At 40.9% G+C, this 14,499-nt stretch overlaps 1 protein-coding gene across 4 annotated transcripts in view; it reads left to right on the forward strand.

Annotated features, from left to right (window-relative positions):
- Window positions 1-14,499, forward strand: part of RASGEF1B (RasGEF domain family member 1B) — a 70,118-nt gene that overhangs the window by 40,794 nt on the left and 14,825 nt on the right. For all 4 annotated transcript variants that reach the window (XM_029600150.1, XM_029600134.1, XM_029600129.1 and 1 more), the window contains exons 9-10: window positions 1-80; window positions 3,805-3,900. In XM_029600150.1, the coding sequence (XP_029456010.1) occupies window positions 1-80; window positions 3,805-3,900 (176 nt within the window). The remainder of the gene's footprint in view (window positions 81-3,804; window positions 3,901-14,499) is intronic.

Here is a 14,499-nt window from a genome sequence, read left to right on the forward strand (position 1 = left end):
CTGGTATGAACATGAGTCCTGTCTCGCGACTAAAGAAAACCTGGGCAAAAGTCAAGACAGCCAAGTTTGACATTCTTGAGGTATGTAGAACTGTTATTCCAATATTCTCCTATATATATAGGGCCAAGTCCAGCCATCCCTAGAATTATAGCCGTGCTGTAAATGACTGTAATACATTTATTAAACTACATTAATGCGATAACGTGAATTAACAGCTTGTTTTGACAATTAATGTGAATTAAATCATGTTAATCATTAACACATGCAAAATGTTTCCATGAACACTTTTTAAAAAATAAGCTCTATCATATGCAAATGCATGCAAAACAACTCAGTATTAAAATTGGTTACCACAATTAGCGGTAAACCAAAAATGTTAATTATACCTCAAGAGTTGTAGCTAACTCTTTTTTTATTTTTTTTTTTTTTTGAGAGCGTCTGCAGGTTAACGTGCCTGTCGATGTCTCTGCTTCTGTGGTGCTCTCCACTTCCCCCATTCCTCTTAGAGGACCATTTGTGACATTGACATTTCCCCCTCCTCGCCTTCCCCACTGTGGCAATGCAACCGTTCTGCCACAGGTTCCCTGGCCTGATGTCCTTCCCTCCAAAGATCTCCCAGGACCCCCTGCTATTTATTTTATGTATTTATTTAAAGTGTTTATCTACCGCAATTCCAATGGTAACAGCAGTTTACAGTTAAGGCTTTCATAATTGTTAGCAAAGACTAAAAGATACAATATCAAATTAATACAAATGAATACACCTAAATAAACATAGCAAAGAAATCAAAGGCTCTTTGAAGCAGGAGCCATCCCCACTCATTCCTGCCTTTGCTTGCTTTGAGTCATCAAGATGACATTGTCTGACCTGAGTTTATTTCTCACAATAATTTTGCCGTTCGGCAACGTGATATTCTGACTGGTGGAATAGCGGAAGAAGGCATACATTCACAGGCATCCCTAGGGAAAACCAGCATACTGACGAGATTTTCAGCTCACCCATGTGGAGTGTATACCCTTTCCCCCCCCCAAAAAAAAGAGTCCTCATTTGATCAAGTTTATTTGATTCTGCAACCTTGAACTTACAATTCGGCAGCCTTCCTCTGCAGTGACAGACAAAGGTCAGATAAGACTCTTAATCACAGATTATCGGTTCTCTGTCTCTTAACAAGGACCATTTCTTTCTGCTGGAAAAAATATAAACTCTGCTGCAGGCTACAACATGGCCATGCTGGGATTTTACTAGCTTTTACTGTGGTGGCTGCAGCCAACCAACAGGCAGCACTGAGGGGCCCCTCCATTCTTCCAGCGTGGGGGAATACCCTATGCCACATGAGCCTACTGTCTAGGTAGGCAGTGCTTAGGATGATGGAATTAAAGGAGAGAGATTTTTTTTTTTTTTTTTTAAATAATGACATATATCCCGATTATACGAATGTCTAGCAGTAATATCCCAGAACTGAAGCAGCAGCAGTACTGAAATTCCTCAAGCAGTCTCTGTTTCTTAGGAAATTCCATATTTAGCTTATTTGATCTTTTTCTAGATCTTTCTTGTTTATCCCAGTATATTTTATTTCTTATATGTTTAACCTTTTATGAGATCTTCCATTATAGCCACACCCTTTCGCTTTAGAAATTTTTCTGCAAGTTGTTCATGCTGAATGCATGAGTTACTTATCTGTGTGATGTCTGCATGGGGCTCTGATAAAAGCTTGCAGCCTGGTGCCCTGGTTTGTTTGAATTCATAAGTGGTAGGAGTGGGATAAGTAAATAACATATTAAATGTACATCAAACCAATATCCTGTGGTCAATCCAGGACACAAATACCTGGCAGGATCCCAAGGGATAGACAGATTACAAGCAGCTTATCCCAGGTATAAGAAGTGGATTTCTGCAACTCCATCTTAATAATGGTTTTGGTTTATGGACTATTCTTCTAGGAACTCTTCCAAACCTTTTTTAAACCCATCTACACAAATAGCTTTTATCACATCCTCTGGTAATGAATTCCAGAGTTTAATTATGTGTTGAGTAAAAACATATTTTCTCCTGTTTGTCTTAATTGTATTACCTAGTAACCTCATTGTGTGTCCTCTAGTCTTTGTACTGTTTGAAACAGTAAACAACTGATTGGAGTTTACCCGTTCCACTCCATTCATTTATTTTATAGAGCTGTATCATATCTCCCATCAGCCATCTCTTCTCCAAGCTGAAGAGTTCTAATCTTTTTAGCCTTTCCTTTATCATTTTGATTGCCCTTCTCTGTACCTTTTCTAATTCTGTTATATCTCTTTTGAGATGAGGTGACCAGAAGTGCACATGATATTCACTATGGAGTGATACAGGCACATTATGATATTATCTGTTATATTCTAAATTCCTTTTCTAATGATTCCTAGCATTCTATTTGCTTTGTTGGCCACCGCCACACACGGAGCCGAAAATGTCAATGTATTATCCACAGTGACACCTAGATCCTTTCCCTGGGTGGTAACTCCCATGTGGAACCTTACACTGTGTAACTATAATTTGGGTTGTTCTTCCCTACATGTTTCACTTTGCACTTGTCCACATTAAATGTCATCTGCCATTTGGGTGCCCGTTTCATAAGTGATTTAACAACTTTTAATCATTTTATATCAACGGGAGATCTGATCATCTCACTTGTTATTCCCATCTCAAGTTCATTTATAAATATGTTAAATAGCACCCGTCCCAGTACAGATCCCTGGGGAACTCCATTATTCACCTTTCTCCATTGAGAAAATTGACCATTTACCCCTGCTCTCTGTTCTCTATCTTTTAACAGTTCACAGTAGGACACTGCCTCTCATCCCATGACTTTTTTATTTCCTCAAAAGTCTTTCAAGATATACCATATCCACTGGCTTTCTGTCTCCTTAAACACCAACAGCTTCTCTAGAATGACATAAAAGTGTGAATAAAAAGGTGTAGCTGAATGAGATATATATATTTTTTTTACCTTGGAAGCTGAATTGCCCATAAAATATTGTTAGTACCATTGTTAAACATTCCAATAACTATACAGCAAAAACTGGCTGTAGTGACAGTGCTCTGTGATGCGACGTGAGTGAGCAGCACTCAGTTTCCGGTCTGGCTTGTGCTCAAGTCAGCTGGCCTTAGGGATGCTGTGCAGTAGCATTCCCAGCCCCTAGAAGGAGTCCTAGCCATCTTGTAACAACAATACTTGCAGACCAGTTTAGATCACATCATGCCAGGGTCTGGAGAAAATCCAGTCAGCAATGTCAGGCCTAGCTGGGCGGGTGGGGAGGTTGGGGAGGCAGGGGCTAAATATGGGGGGAGTAAACCCCCCTAGGTCACTACACAGGAGAGTTAATTCATGGTGGTGTGGCCACAGAAAGGGGCTGTTCCAATTGAGCTAGACACCTGAAGGAGCAGGAGAAAACTGACAGGCTGCAAATTAAATAATGTGCCATGGATAATGTATAACATATAACATTTACACAACAAATGAATTTCTGGTTGATGTGACTCAATAAAATACCAAAGTTTGTGCCCCAGTTTATAAATTAAATAACATTTTTATACCATTGTGTTTACTTTTTATTTCATGTTTTGCCTCGCCAAGTTATTTGATGAGATCTGCATCTAGATCTGCACTGAACTTCAGTTCTCCTCTAGTGTCATAAAGCAGGCAGCTGTTTATGGCCTGTGCTGCGTCCAAGACCTGCAAGCAAGCTGCACCAGAAATAAAGCACAGGATTTACAGCTTTTCCCTGGCCTCTAATGGCTGACGCTCGTTTCTTTTAATTTCTCCTGTAGCATCAGATGGACCCTTCCAGCAATTTTTATAATTACCGCACAGCTCTGCGTGGGGCAGCTCAGAGATCCCTGATGGCTCACAGCAACAGAGAGAAGGTATGTGTATGTGCCGATGGCCTAACGAGCCGACAGCAATGGGATGGGCACATGCTGCACGATCCCCCTGGGATTCTACATCGCTTGCATTAGGGATGTGCACAGAGTCACAGGCTTATGTTAATATGGGAATGGAACAAACACAGTGAAGTAGATGGATCAAGATGAGCTCCCTAAGGGATTTGTAAGATAAAAGAAGCATGAGAAGTACTCTCTTAAAAGTATGTCTCGAGGACTTTAATTTTTTTTTTTTTTTATAAAATGATATACTGTTCTTTTATTTTATACATACCTGATGATATCAGCTCATCAGTGTAGAGAAACCAATACAGCTGTATGGCCAAATTAATGTAACACAGGTTGGACAGGTATAAAAGATCCCTTTCATGCTGTAAAGAACTAACTACATACAGCAAGCTGAAACGGATGCAGAAGTCTGTCTTGATGCAGGAGATGTGAGCTGGCACATTTGTTTTGGGAGGCAGACATTTTTTTTTTGGCCAGCCCTGATTTTTTTGTAACCTTTTTCTTATCGTATTATGGTCTTTATAGTCTCGCTTCTTTCATTTGCAATCAGCATTACAAATACCACAATGCTTCAGGACACGATGTCAAAAAGGTCAGGCCAAAGTTTCTGCTCCAAAAACTGAACCACATCAGAGGCCATCTCTGTTATCCTGAATCTGGAATGCCTATGCTAACATGTGATGCTGAGACAGAGAAGCTGTGAGGCTGCCTGATCAACCGTTTTTGGGGAACCCTAAACAGGCCATGAAGCCTCACTGAGAAGCTGATGGGGAGCTTTTGCAGAAAGGTTAAAGATAATATATTAAGGCAAATACAGTAGAGGCAACCACTAAAATGAAGTCTGTGTATTGTTATTTGCATTTAAGAAGTTAGTGCCTTAGTTTAACTGTATGTCGTTTATGCAGTCAACCTTACTTATATGTTGTGAGGGTAATTGTATAACTGTAGATTGAGGTAACGTTTGATTTTAATGTTTACATGCAGACTTTACCCCTCATTGGGTAGGTTGCATCCCATCTGTGTGATTTTCCTAGCTGCCTTGCTGGCCGACTCTTGAAGTCACCACAACCCACCACTGGCCTAAGCTGCTCCTGCCCGCGTTCCTCGAGCAGTTGGCCAGGTACCAAGGAAATTGCAGGCCTCTCTTTATTTCCTGTGGCTCCATATAATTTCTCTTCCTGATGCTAATTCTCCCCAGTCTTATTCCCTGCTGCAAACTGCTACTAATACATAGCACACCTTCCCCATTGTCTCCATTCTTTACCTCACCTTCCATTCTGTCTTCTATCCTGTCTACTGCTGTTGAGCTTCAACATTTTCTTCCTCTCATCCAGTCAACTCCACTCTCCCTGAAAGTGTCTCATCCTTATCACTGTCATCACATTACTACTACATATTCTCCTGCTACTCCTCCTACTCTCAGCCAGGGATATTGATCCCAATCGCCCTCCAAGGCAGCTTTCACCATATCTGTGCATGTTATCACTATTCCCCTTCTTCCTCCCTTTTCTCTTCCTTTCTCATGCTCCCTGTGGAATGCCCACTCTGTTTCCAAGAAGCTTTCCTATATTCCTGACCTCTTCATCTCCTTGCCTTGCCTGAGACCTGGCTTTCCCCTGAGGACTCTGCTTCAGTTGTTGCTCTCTGTCTTGAAGATTATCTTTTCTCCCATACACTTGGCACAGTAGGCTGTGATGATGGCGTTAGACTGTTTTTCTCCCCCTCCTGTAGGTTTCAACCTCCTCTTCCACCTCAATTCCACTCTTTTTCTTCTTTTTGAGGCCCAGTTCATCTGCCTTGTCACCCCATTACCTCTCCAGGTAGCTGTCATTTAGCAGTAACTTGATAAATTCCCTTCCTCCTTTCTCACTGACTTTGAATTCTGGCTTTCCTTCTTTCTTGATCCTTTTTCCCCTCATCTTATTCTTGGTGACTTTAATCTCCAAGTTGATGATTCCTCTGATGCCTCAAAACTCCTTTCCTTAAACTCATTTGATCTCTAACTTTGCTTTACCACCCCTGCTGTTAAGTATGGCCATTGCCTTGACTTAGTCCTTTCCTCCAACTGCTGTCTCTCAGATTTCTCTAGCTCAGTTCTTCCTCTTTCAGATTATCATCTGATAACTTTAATATTAAACTGCACTCCCCCCCCAGCCTCGTCCAGACACCATCAACACTTTCAGGAATCTCCAGGTACTTGTATCCTCTCCACTACTGTTTTATCTCTCCTTTCCTCACTACTTTGTCTGAGTCAGTTGACGCAGCAGTTTCTTCTTACAACACTATACTCTCCACTGCTTTAGACATTCTTACCCCTCCTCTTATCCATCCTGTAAGGTGTATCAAACCCCAGCTTTGGCTTATCCCAAGAATTTGCTTCCTGCGTTCCTGTGCCCTTTCTGTAGAACATCTGTGGATGTCCATGCAGAATTCATGCTGACCTCCTTCCACTCTGATAATGCACCTGTCAGAGTTTTAGACGTTCATCTGACAAACTCTCTTGCATCCAACTCTCACCGTCTCTTTGCCATACTGAATTCTTTCCTCAAACTCACTTTGCCTCCCTCTCCACTTCACTCTCCACCCAAACTATGGCTGACTACTTCCATGAAAAGACTCTCAAAAGACTTGAATTCTCAACAGGGCACCTCTACCTCCCTCTCTCCTCTCTCCTGCTTATTTCCTCTACCTGTCCCCTGGCCTCTGCCACTTTCTCCTCCTTTTCTGAAATCACAGTGGAGGAAACTGCCCATCTTCTTTCCTCCTCCAAATTCATTACTTGCTCCTCTGAGCCCATCTCTACCCAGTTCCTCAGCTCTATTACCCCTGCAGTCATCCCTTCCATCTATCACATCCTCAATCTGTCACTTTTCACTACTACTGTTCCTGCTACCTTCAAATATACTGTGATTACACCACTCCTCAAAAAACCCTCACTGGACCCTACCTGTCCTGCCAACTATTGACTTGACTTTCTTTCATCTCAAGCCATTCTTAATCCACTCCAATCTAGTTTTTGACCTCCACATTTCACAAAACAGCTCTTGCCATAGTCACAAATGACCTGTTTATGGCTAAAACCAAAGACCTATCCTCCTTGACCTATCTGCTGCTTGACACTGTTGATCATCACCTACTCCTTGATACTGGGTCCTCTCTTGGATTTCAAGTTTCTGTCCTGTCTTGGTACTCTTCTCTTACCTCTCCCGTTGTACTTTTAATATTTTCTCTGGCGGATCCTCCTCCACTGCCATCACATTTTCAAGGGTTCTGTCCTTGCTCCTCTTTTCGTCTCCCTGTATACTAATTCCCGCGGTGCTCTGATTTCCTCTCATGGCTTTTAATACCATCTTTGTGCTGATGATTCCCAAGTTTACCTCTCTACACCAGAAATTTCACCAGGATCCAATTCCAGATCTTCTCCTGCTTGCATGACATTGCTGCCTGGATGTCCCACCACCACCTTAAACTCAACATGGCCAAGACAGAGCTCCTTATTTTTCACCCCAAGCCCACCTCCCCTCTTCTTCCTTTCTCTGTTTCTTTGGATAACACTGTTATCCTCCCAGCTCATAACCTTGGAGTCATCATCAACAACTTTCTCTCATTCTCTACACATATGCAAAACACTGCTAAAATGTGCTGTTTCTTTTTCTATAACATCACCAAAATCCATCCCTTCCTTTCTGAACACACTACCAAAAACCTTATCCATTCTCTGTTCACCTCCTGCTTAGTCTATTGCAACCTGCTCCTCACAGGTCTCCCTGTGAGCCATCTCTATCCACTGTAATCCATCCAAAATTCAGCTGCGTGACTTATCTTTTGCCAAAGTTGCTACACCCATATAACTCTTCTTCACAAGTCGCTATATTGGCTCCCTATCCATTCCTGCATACAATTTAAGCACCTCATACTCACCTACAAGATTATTCATTCCGCAGCTCCTCACTACCTCGCTTCTCTTATCACTCCATACACCCCTCCTTGTGAACGCCACTCATCTGGCAAATCACTCCTTTTTATGCCCTTCTCTTTAACCGCCAATTCCTGAATCCGTGCTTTCTACCTCACTGCACCCTATGTTTGGAATAGACTTCCTGAACTGGTGCATCATACTCCCTCTCTTGCCTTATTTAAATCTCAGTTAAAACCCCATCTTTTTGAGGCTGCTTTTAAATCTTAACCCCTGATTGTCCCCTTATAGCCTCATTACTTTTTAACCATTGTCTTTTGCCTTGTTTGTTTTAATTAGGTTGTAAGTTCTGCTGAGAATAGCCCTGCATATGTTGAGAAACCCTGTAGTAGTACTAGTAGTATGTGCATAAATTCACTTTGAAAATCTCCAAGTACACGGGGCTGGTACACACACAAAGTTACCCCTGCTCTACTATGGGACTTACCTCTGCAGGTTGAGCTCCTGCACTATATTATTTAAAATGAAAAAGCATGTGCGTAAGTCCCAACTCCACTCTAGCTCTTCTTTCTTCCCCCCGCCTCCCTGGAATGCGCCCCCCCCCATCCTCAGTGTTTGTAAAAGTATGCGCAAAATTGTGTTCATGCAGATAGCTGTGCACGTGGTGAACCCCTGGGATCTTTTAGAGCAGCCATGCACCCCATGGAACCATGTTTTATGGGCATAAATATTTGCCATTGTGAGGGTAAGGTTCCAGCTCTCCACTCAGGTGCAAAGTCTGTCTGTACATTCTCTTGGAAAATTTCCATGGGGACAGAGCATCCACAGTCTTATGCACCTGATTTTTCTAGGGGTAAAAAAAAAAAATGTTATGGAAAATAGCATAAGTAAATTTGAAAACACAAACCGCATGCATTGGCTTTCAATCCTGTTCAAAACATGCCCCCTCCCCATCCGGCTGGCTAAAAGCACACGTGCTGTGGACCCCTGCACGCCTGTTGAGCTAGAGTAAAGGAGGGCAGTTTTTCAGCAGTTTACATTTGTCCTCCCTATGTGGCTGCTTATTTTACCGAGTCCCATGTATCACAAATACCCACCAACTCAAACCCCCATAACAGCATGCATGCTTGTTTTCAAAATCTTAGAAGTCATTTTTTTCATGTACTTGAAAATTACTCCCCAGCTGTAAGTCCCACTTTTTGCAGTGCATTTCTGAATGAATTATTCAGAATAAAGATGTAGCACTGACTTTCAGAGAAGGGCAGGTGAATTCATTAAAGAATTTCTGTATGCCATGGAAGGAGCCCAACTCTTAAATTATGTATTATTCAAATGTTCTGTAATAAAACATGTTAGGTATGCTGTGTGATCCTGTTGTAGGTATCTGAGAGCTGACAGCAGTGCCTGTAGTCTGTTTCTACTGACACATCTTAAGCACATCTTGACATTGTTTCTGGGGCTCATCTGAAAAAAAAAAAATCTAAAGTTATAAAAGGGAATTTTCAAAGGCATTTCCACAGGTAAAATAGGGTTTCACCTGCAGAAAGGGATTTTTTATAAACTTTTCCCTTCCAATCTGCGGGCAAACTTATGCACATGCTGCCTGTTGGGATGTAAGTGTACCTAGATGGAGTGGATGCATTCCTTGGAAGTATGGGGGGGAAGGGTTTAGAGCTACATGCATATATCTGGATTTTCAAAAGTATGCATGTCAATTTTTCCTGAAAAATAATTTTCTGCACCCATGATGGTGGGTGTAATTGCGTGTGGGTTAATTTTGCTGGCATCGTTTTAAAAACGGACTTATTCGTGAAAGTCTGCTTTGAAAATTGGTGTAAGTTACACATGTTTTTGCTGCCTAATTTAGGTGGGGCTGTTTGAAAATTACTCCCCTGTAGTGTATTCTCACTAAAAGAATACAAGTCACTGCCACGATAGAATAGCTTCTAGTCTGCCATACAGCGCTTCACTAGCAGATTTGTCATGATCAAATTTCTCATTCTCACTGGCTCTTAGGCACCTCTTTTTCTCCCAAATCCCAAAGTAAAATGGTTGGCATTTTTACTTAGCATTTCCTGTTTACCATTGGATGCAATAGCTGACTGGATATTTGAGAACTAACTGCTGTGGTTTACAAGACAGCTAAGGGACAGGTCACCAGCTCGGTGCCTCCATGGCCAAGTGGAGGGTCCCCAGCTGGATTTCTGGATTGAGACATCCATACTCCGAGTTGGCTGGGGATGCCTTGGAGGAAGTGTGCACATCCCTGGAGGAGGGAGGTGAATGGATTGATTCATGGCCATTATTAAAAGCGACACCTGGTGGTTGGATTTAGAGCCTATGATACAGGATTCCAGAAAGACTCCTCAGGGCCAATGCTGCAATGACCAGACTAGGAAAAGAGGAGAGTCTGTTAAACTAGGGAGACAATGCCCAGATAGTTGTAAATGGTAACAGAATCCCAGTTACAACTGAGTCAGAAGAAAAAAAAAAAAAAGGAGGAACTACCACCCCCCCCCCCCCCAAAAAGAAAACCAAACCCAAACCCAAGGATATAATAATGCACACAGTTAAAAAGGCACACACTCAGTTCCTCTCATATATTCTTATGATTTATCGACCAGGTTGAACAATTCTGGAACCTTAAGAGCACAAAACACAGGAATTTCAGTCTATAAACAATGTCCATGTGACTCATCTAAGCTATGCACTGGCTGTATCACCACATATAACTACTGATTCTTTTATATCCCATTAATTAGCTCCATATTGGAGGACAGACATTTTCCTGTCACATTCTGAAAACAAAGGCTTTTTTTTTTTATTGTTTAATTAAAATACTGATTGCACATTGGGATTGATTTAATGAAATTTCTGTCCATATGCACAGAAATGGAGAAAGGCTTTGATAAATCCTCTTAAGATTATTGGGGTTTCTAGCCAAGACAGCACAGAAGTATGCAACTGACTGAAAATGCAGTAAAGAATTCTAATCATTCTTAATATATTAATTTAAATATTCTTTCCTTGAAGCCCAGTGGTCTACAGCAGTAGCTTATGACTTTTCTGGAAGATAGATGTTTCAGAGGATTTATTTTAGGATATGGTTTAATATCTACCTAATGCTATCAGCACACAGTACTAGGTAAGATAAATCACATGGACAGGTCTACCCAAAGAGTTTACAACCTAAATTTAGGCACAGAAGAGTAAAGTGACCTACAGAAGGTCACTCAGTAAGTTTTAGACTCGAGATTCAAACCTCTGTCTCCAAGTTTCACAACTGTGTGCTCTTAACGACCATGCAACCCCTTCATCAGAAAGCCTCTACATTAGTATAAACATTATATCCTCAGGAAGTAACCTGCCTGCACTTTTCTCAGTGCACTGCATGAATTTGAAGTCTATATTAGCAAGAGAGCAATTTTCAAAATTGCTCATTCTTTACCCGGGTAAGAGTACACATGGGCTTAAACTGTTCATACACTTTTATCTGGGGGAAAAAGCAGGCAGGCTCAAAGGTGGAGTTAGGTCGGAGGATACAACAGCATGAGTAGGTTTTTGCATTTTCAAAACTGCACATGGTTCTTCTCCATGGAAAAAGTGCATGCAACGTCTTCCTTTGAAGATTCCTGAGGTAGATTTCAAAGGGAAGCTAGGCTTGTACTTTCCTTTTCAGAACTGGTGCAAAAACCTGCGGGTAAAATTACCCGCAGACTGTCCTGGGCAGCCTAGCTCATGGGAGCTATTGATATATGGAGTCTATATGGTTTCATAGGGAAATGAGACAAAAGCCTGTCATGCCCTCCGGTGTTAACTCCTGTTAGTCAACGGTGTCAGTTTTCAAAAGAGTTATTAGCCAACTAAAATCAAGTTATTGGCTATCTTAAAAATTCCTCCCCACCCCACTAACCTAAATTTGTGCATGTGAAGTCACAAAACCACACAAATTGGCCAGGCAAAGAAAGAAGTCAAGCCGGAAGTGCTTCTAGGGCAGGTTTGTGATTGAGCTGATTTGCGCGATATTTATGCAGCGCTGACCCAGCTAAATTTATCTGCATAACTTGAGTGCATAAATGGCAGACTTACATCTAATGGCTCAGATTTAGCCAACCAACACTCTAGCCAGTTAGTTTCGCTTGAATATCTGGCTCAGGATAACTAGAGAAAATGACTTGGTTATCTTGCCTATTCAGCAGGTTTCTGAAAATTGACACCCCCCCCCCCCCCCCCATGTATAGTAATTTTAATTATAACTTTTCATGTTATGTGTTGTAATTTAAAAAAAAAACAAAACCCCACATGCTTCTTCTGAAAATATTTTAGCTCACCAAAAGTGAGAATTGCAAAAATAGGAGAAAAAAAGACCTCTGAGGCAGCTTGGTGTGAAGAAACTACGCCTTGCTGTTCAGAGATGTAATCATTGCTCTTAAAAAAAACCAAAACAAAACCCTTGTCTATTTTATTTATTTATTTTTATTATCCCTTTTAATTATTATTTTGCATTCATTAATATTTTTTATTTTTATTATATCTTTAAATAATCAGTGCTCATATTGGTCATTTTATATGCAAAATACTATGGTAGCTGTATGCGCTTTGTATTTAAATACTTTTGACATTGGAGAAGTCCATGTATGTCACGCTGTCTTTTGTGAAATGATTAAAAGTACAAAATGAAAGAACACTTATCTTGTCCAGTGTGTCTATAAAGGACGTCTTTCAAACCTGTTTGTGGTACTGCATTTATGCACACAAGTGGATATGGGGATTGTTGCACAGTTTATAAAATACAGCATAGTTCTGATCTGAAAATATGCATATATGTTTCAGTATGTGTGAATTTTTGTGGTGCATTGAAAGTACTTACTTTTCTTTACCTATTTTACGTGCGAGAAAAATCTAATATATATGCGTAAAAACCCTGATTTAGACTCGGAGGCAGGTATATTTTCAAACATACCACGTGCACTTGAAATTACCAGTTTGCCAATACCTCTGCCAGGTCACCCAGTCCATCTCCAGTTCAACTAGACCCACTAGTACTTCATCCTGAAACCTCCCAGTTCACCCAAACCTCCCACCCAAAAAGAGCAGACAACAGATGCACATAAATGAGTTGGCTTATCATATTCACATAAATCTCTTATAAAATAGAAAGTTCCATGCATAGCTCCTGATCCAACTCCGGAATGCCTCTAGATCACCCCTATTTTACATAAGTAAATATGTGCACCAAACTGAAGATACACACATACAGTACTTTTAATATTTATAAAATATCATATACATGCATACAGGCTACATATGTGCTTAGATGCTAATTTTCCATGCATAACTCCTTTGAAAATTTACTCCATAGTGTTCAGTTATTTCAAAGGCACTAACTGCTATCATTCAAAAGCAGTATTTCGAGACCAACACTGAGCTCACTAGAAGCTGAAAAAAAAACTATGGTGGCCAGAGTTTCACATACAAGCTGCATCAGGGCTCTCGGTTTTTTTTTAACAAAAAAGCTAATAAAAAATAATTTCACTTTTCAAATTTGCTTCTACTCATTTCTGTATCAACATTTTTATGCTGCTGCACAGAGCTCCTGCTTGCTATTAGTATAATTAGTAAAGCACTGTGACTCAGGATGGTTTTTAATTGATAGAACAGACAATGAGAGAACATTGTATGTGCACCAGTCAACATCCTTTCTGAGTCTACTCTCCAAGCCCATTGGTTATACATGACCAGCAGGTGCGGTCAGGGCCTTCAAGGGATTCAGGGAAACCCTGGCCCCAGCACCCATCCTCAACCTTTTTATTTTTCCAGCCACGGAGTCGCTTGTGGCATGTCTATATAAGGAGGAACATAGCATCAGGCATCCTGACCCCTTCATACATAGCAGGGGGGGGGAGAGGGGGGGGGGGACTGTCTAGGCAGACACACTGGAGCAAGCCAATTAGCCAAATCTGAGGTGCAGGAACTGGGAAGAGATCCTCAGAAAAGAGGTCTAGGCATCATAGTGGATAATACATTGAAATTGATGGTTCAGTGTGCTTTGGCGATCAAAAAAGCAAACAGAATGTTAGGAATTATTAGGAAGGGAATGGCAAATAAATCAGAGGATGTCATAATGACTCTGTATTGCTCCATGGTGAGATCACATCTTGAATACAGTGTGCAGTTCTGGTCGCCGCATCTCAAAAAAGATATAGTTGCACTGGAGAAAGTGTAGAGAAGGGCAACGAAAATGATAAGGGGCCATGGAATGGTTGCCCTATGAGGAAAGGCTAAGGAAGTTAGGGCTGTTCAGTTTGGAGAAGAGAAGACTGAATGGGGATATGATAAGGTTCTATAAAATCATGAAAGGACTTGAACAAGTTAATGTAAATCAGTTATTTACACTCTCAGATAATAGAAGGACTAGGGGGCACTCCATGAAGTTAGCAAGTAGCTCATTTAAAACAAATCAAAGAAATTCTTTTTCACTCAATAATGCATAGTTAAGCTCTAGAATTCTTTGCGAGAGGATGTGGTTATGGCAGTTAGTGTAACTGTTTAAAAAAGGTTTTGATAAATTACTCTAGGAAAAATCAATAAACTGCTATTAATTAATAAGCATAGTAGCTTGAGATTAATTTAATATTTGGGTACTTGCCAGGTAT

This window comes from Rhinatrema bivittatum, chromosome 1 (genome assembly GCF_901001135.1).
Source record: "Rhinatrema bivittatum chromosome 1, aRhiBiv1.1, whole genome shotgun sequence".
NCBI lineage: Eukaryota > Metazoa > Chordata > Amphibia > Gymnophiona > Rhinatrematidae > Rhinatrema > Rhinatrema bivittatum.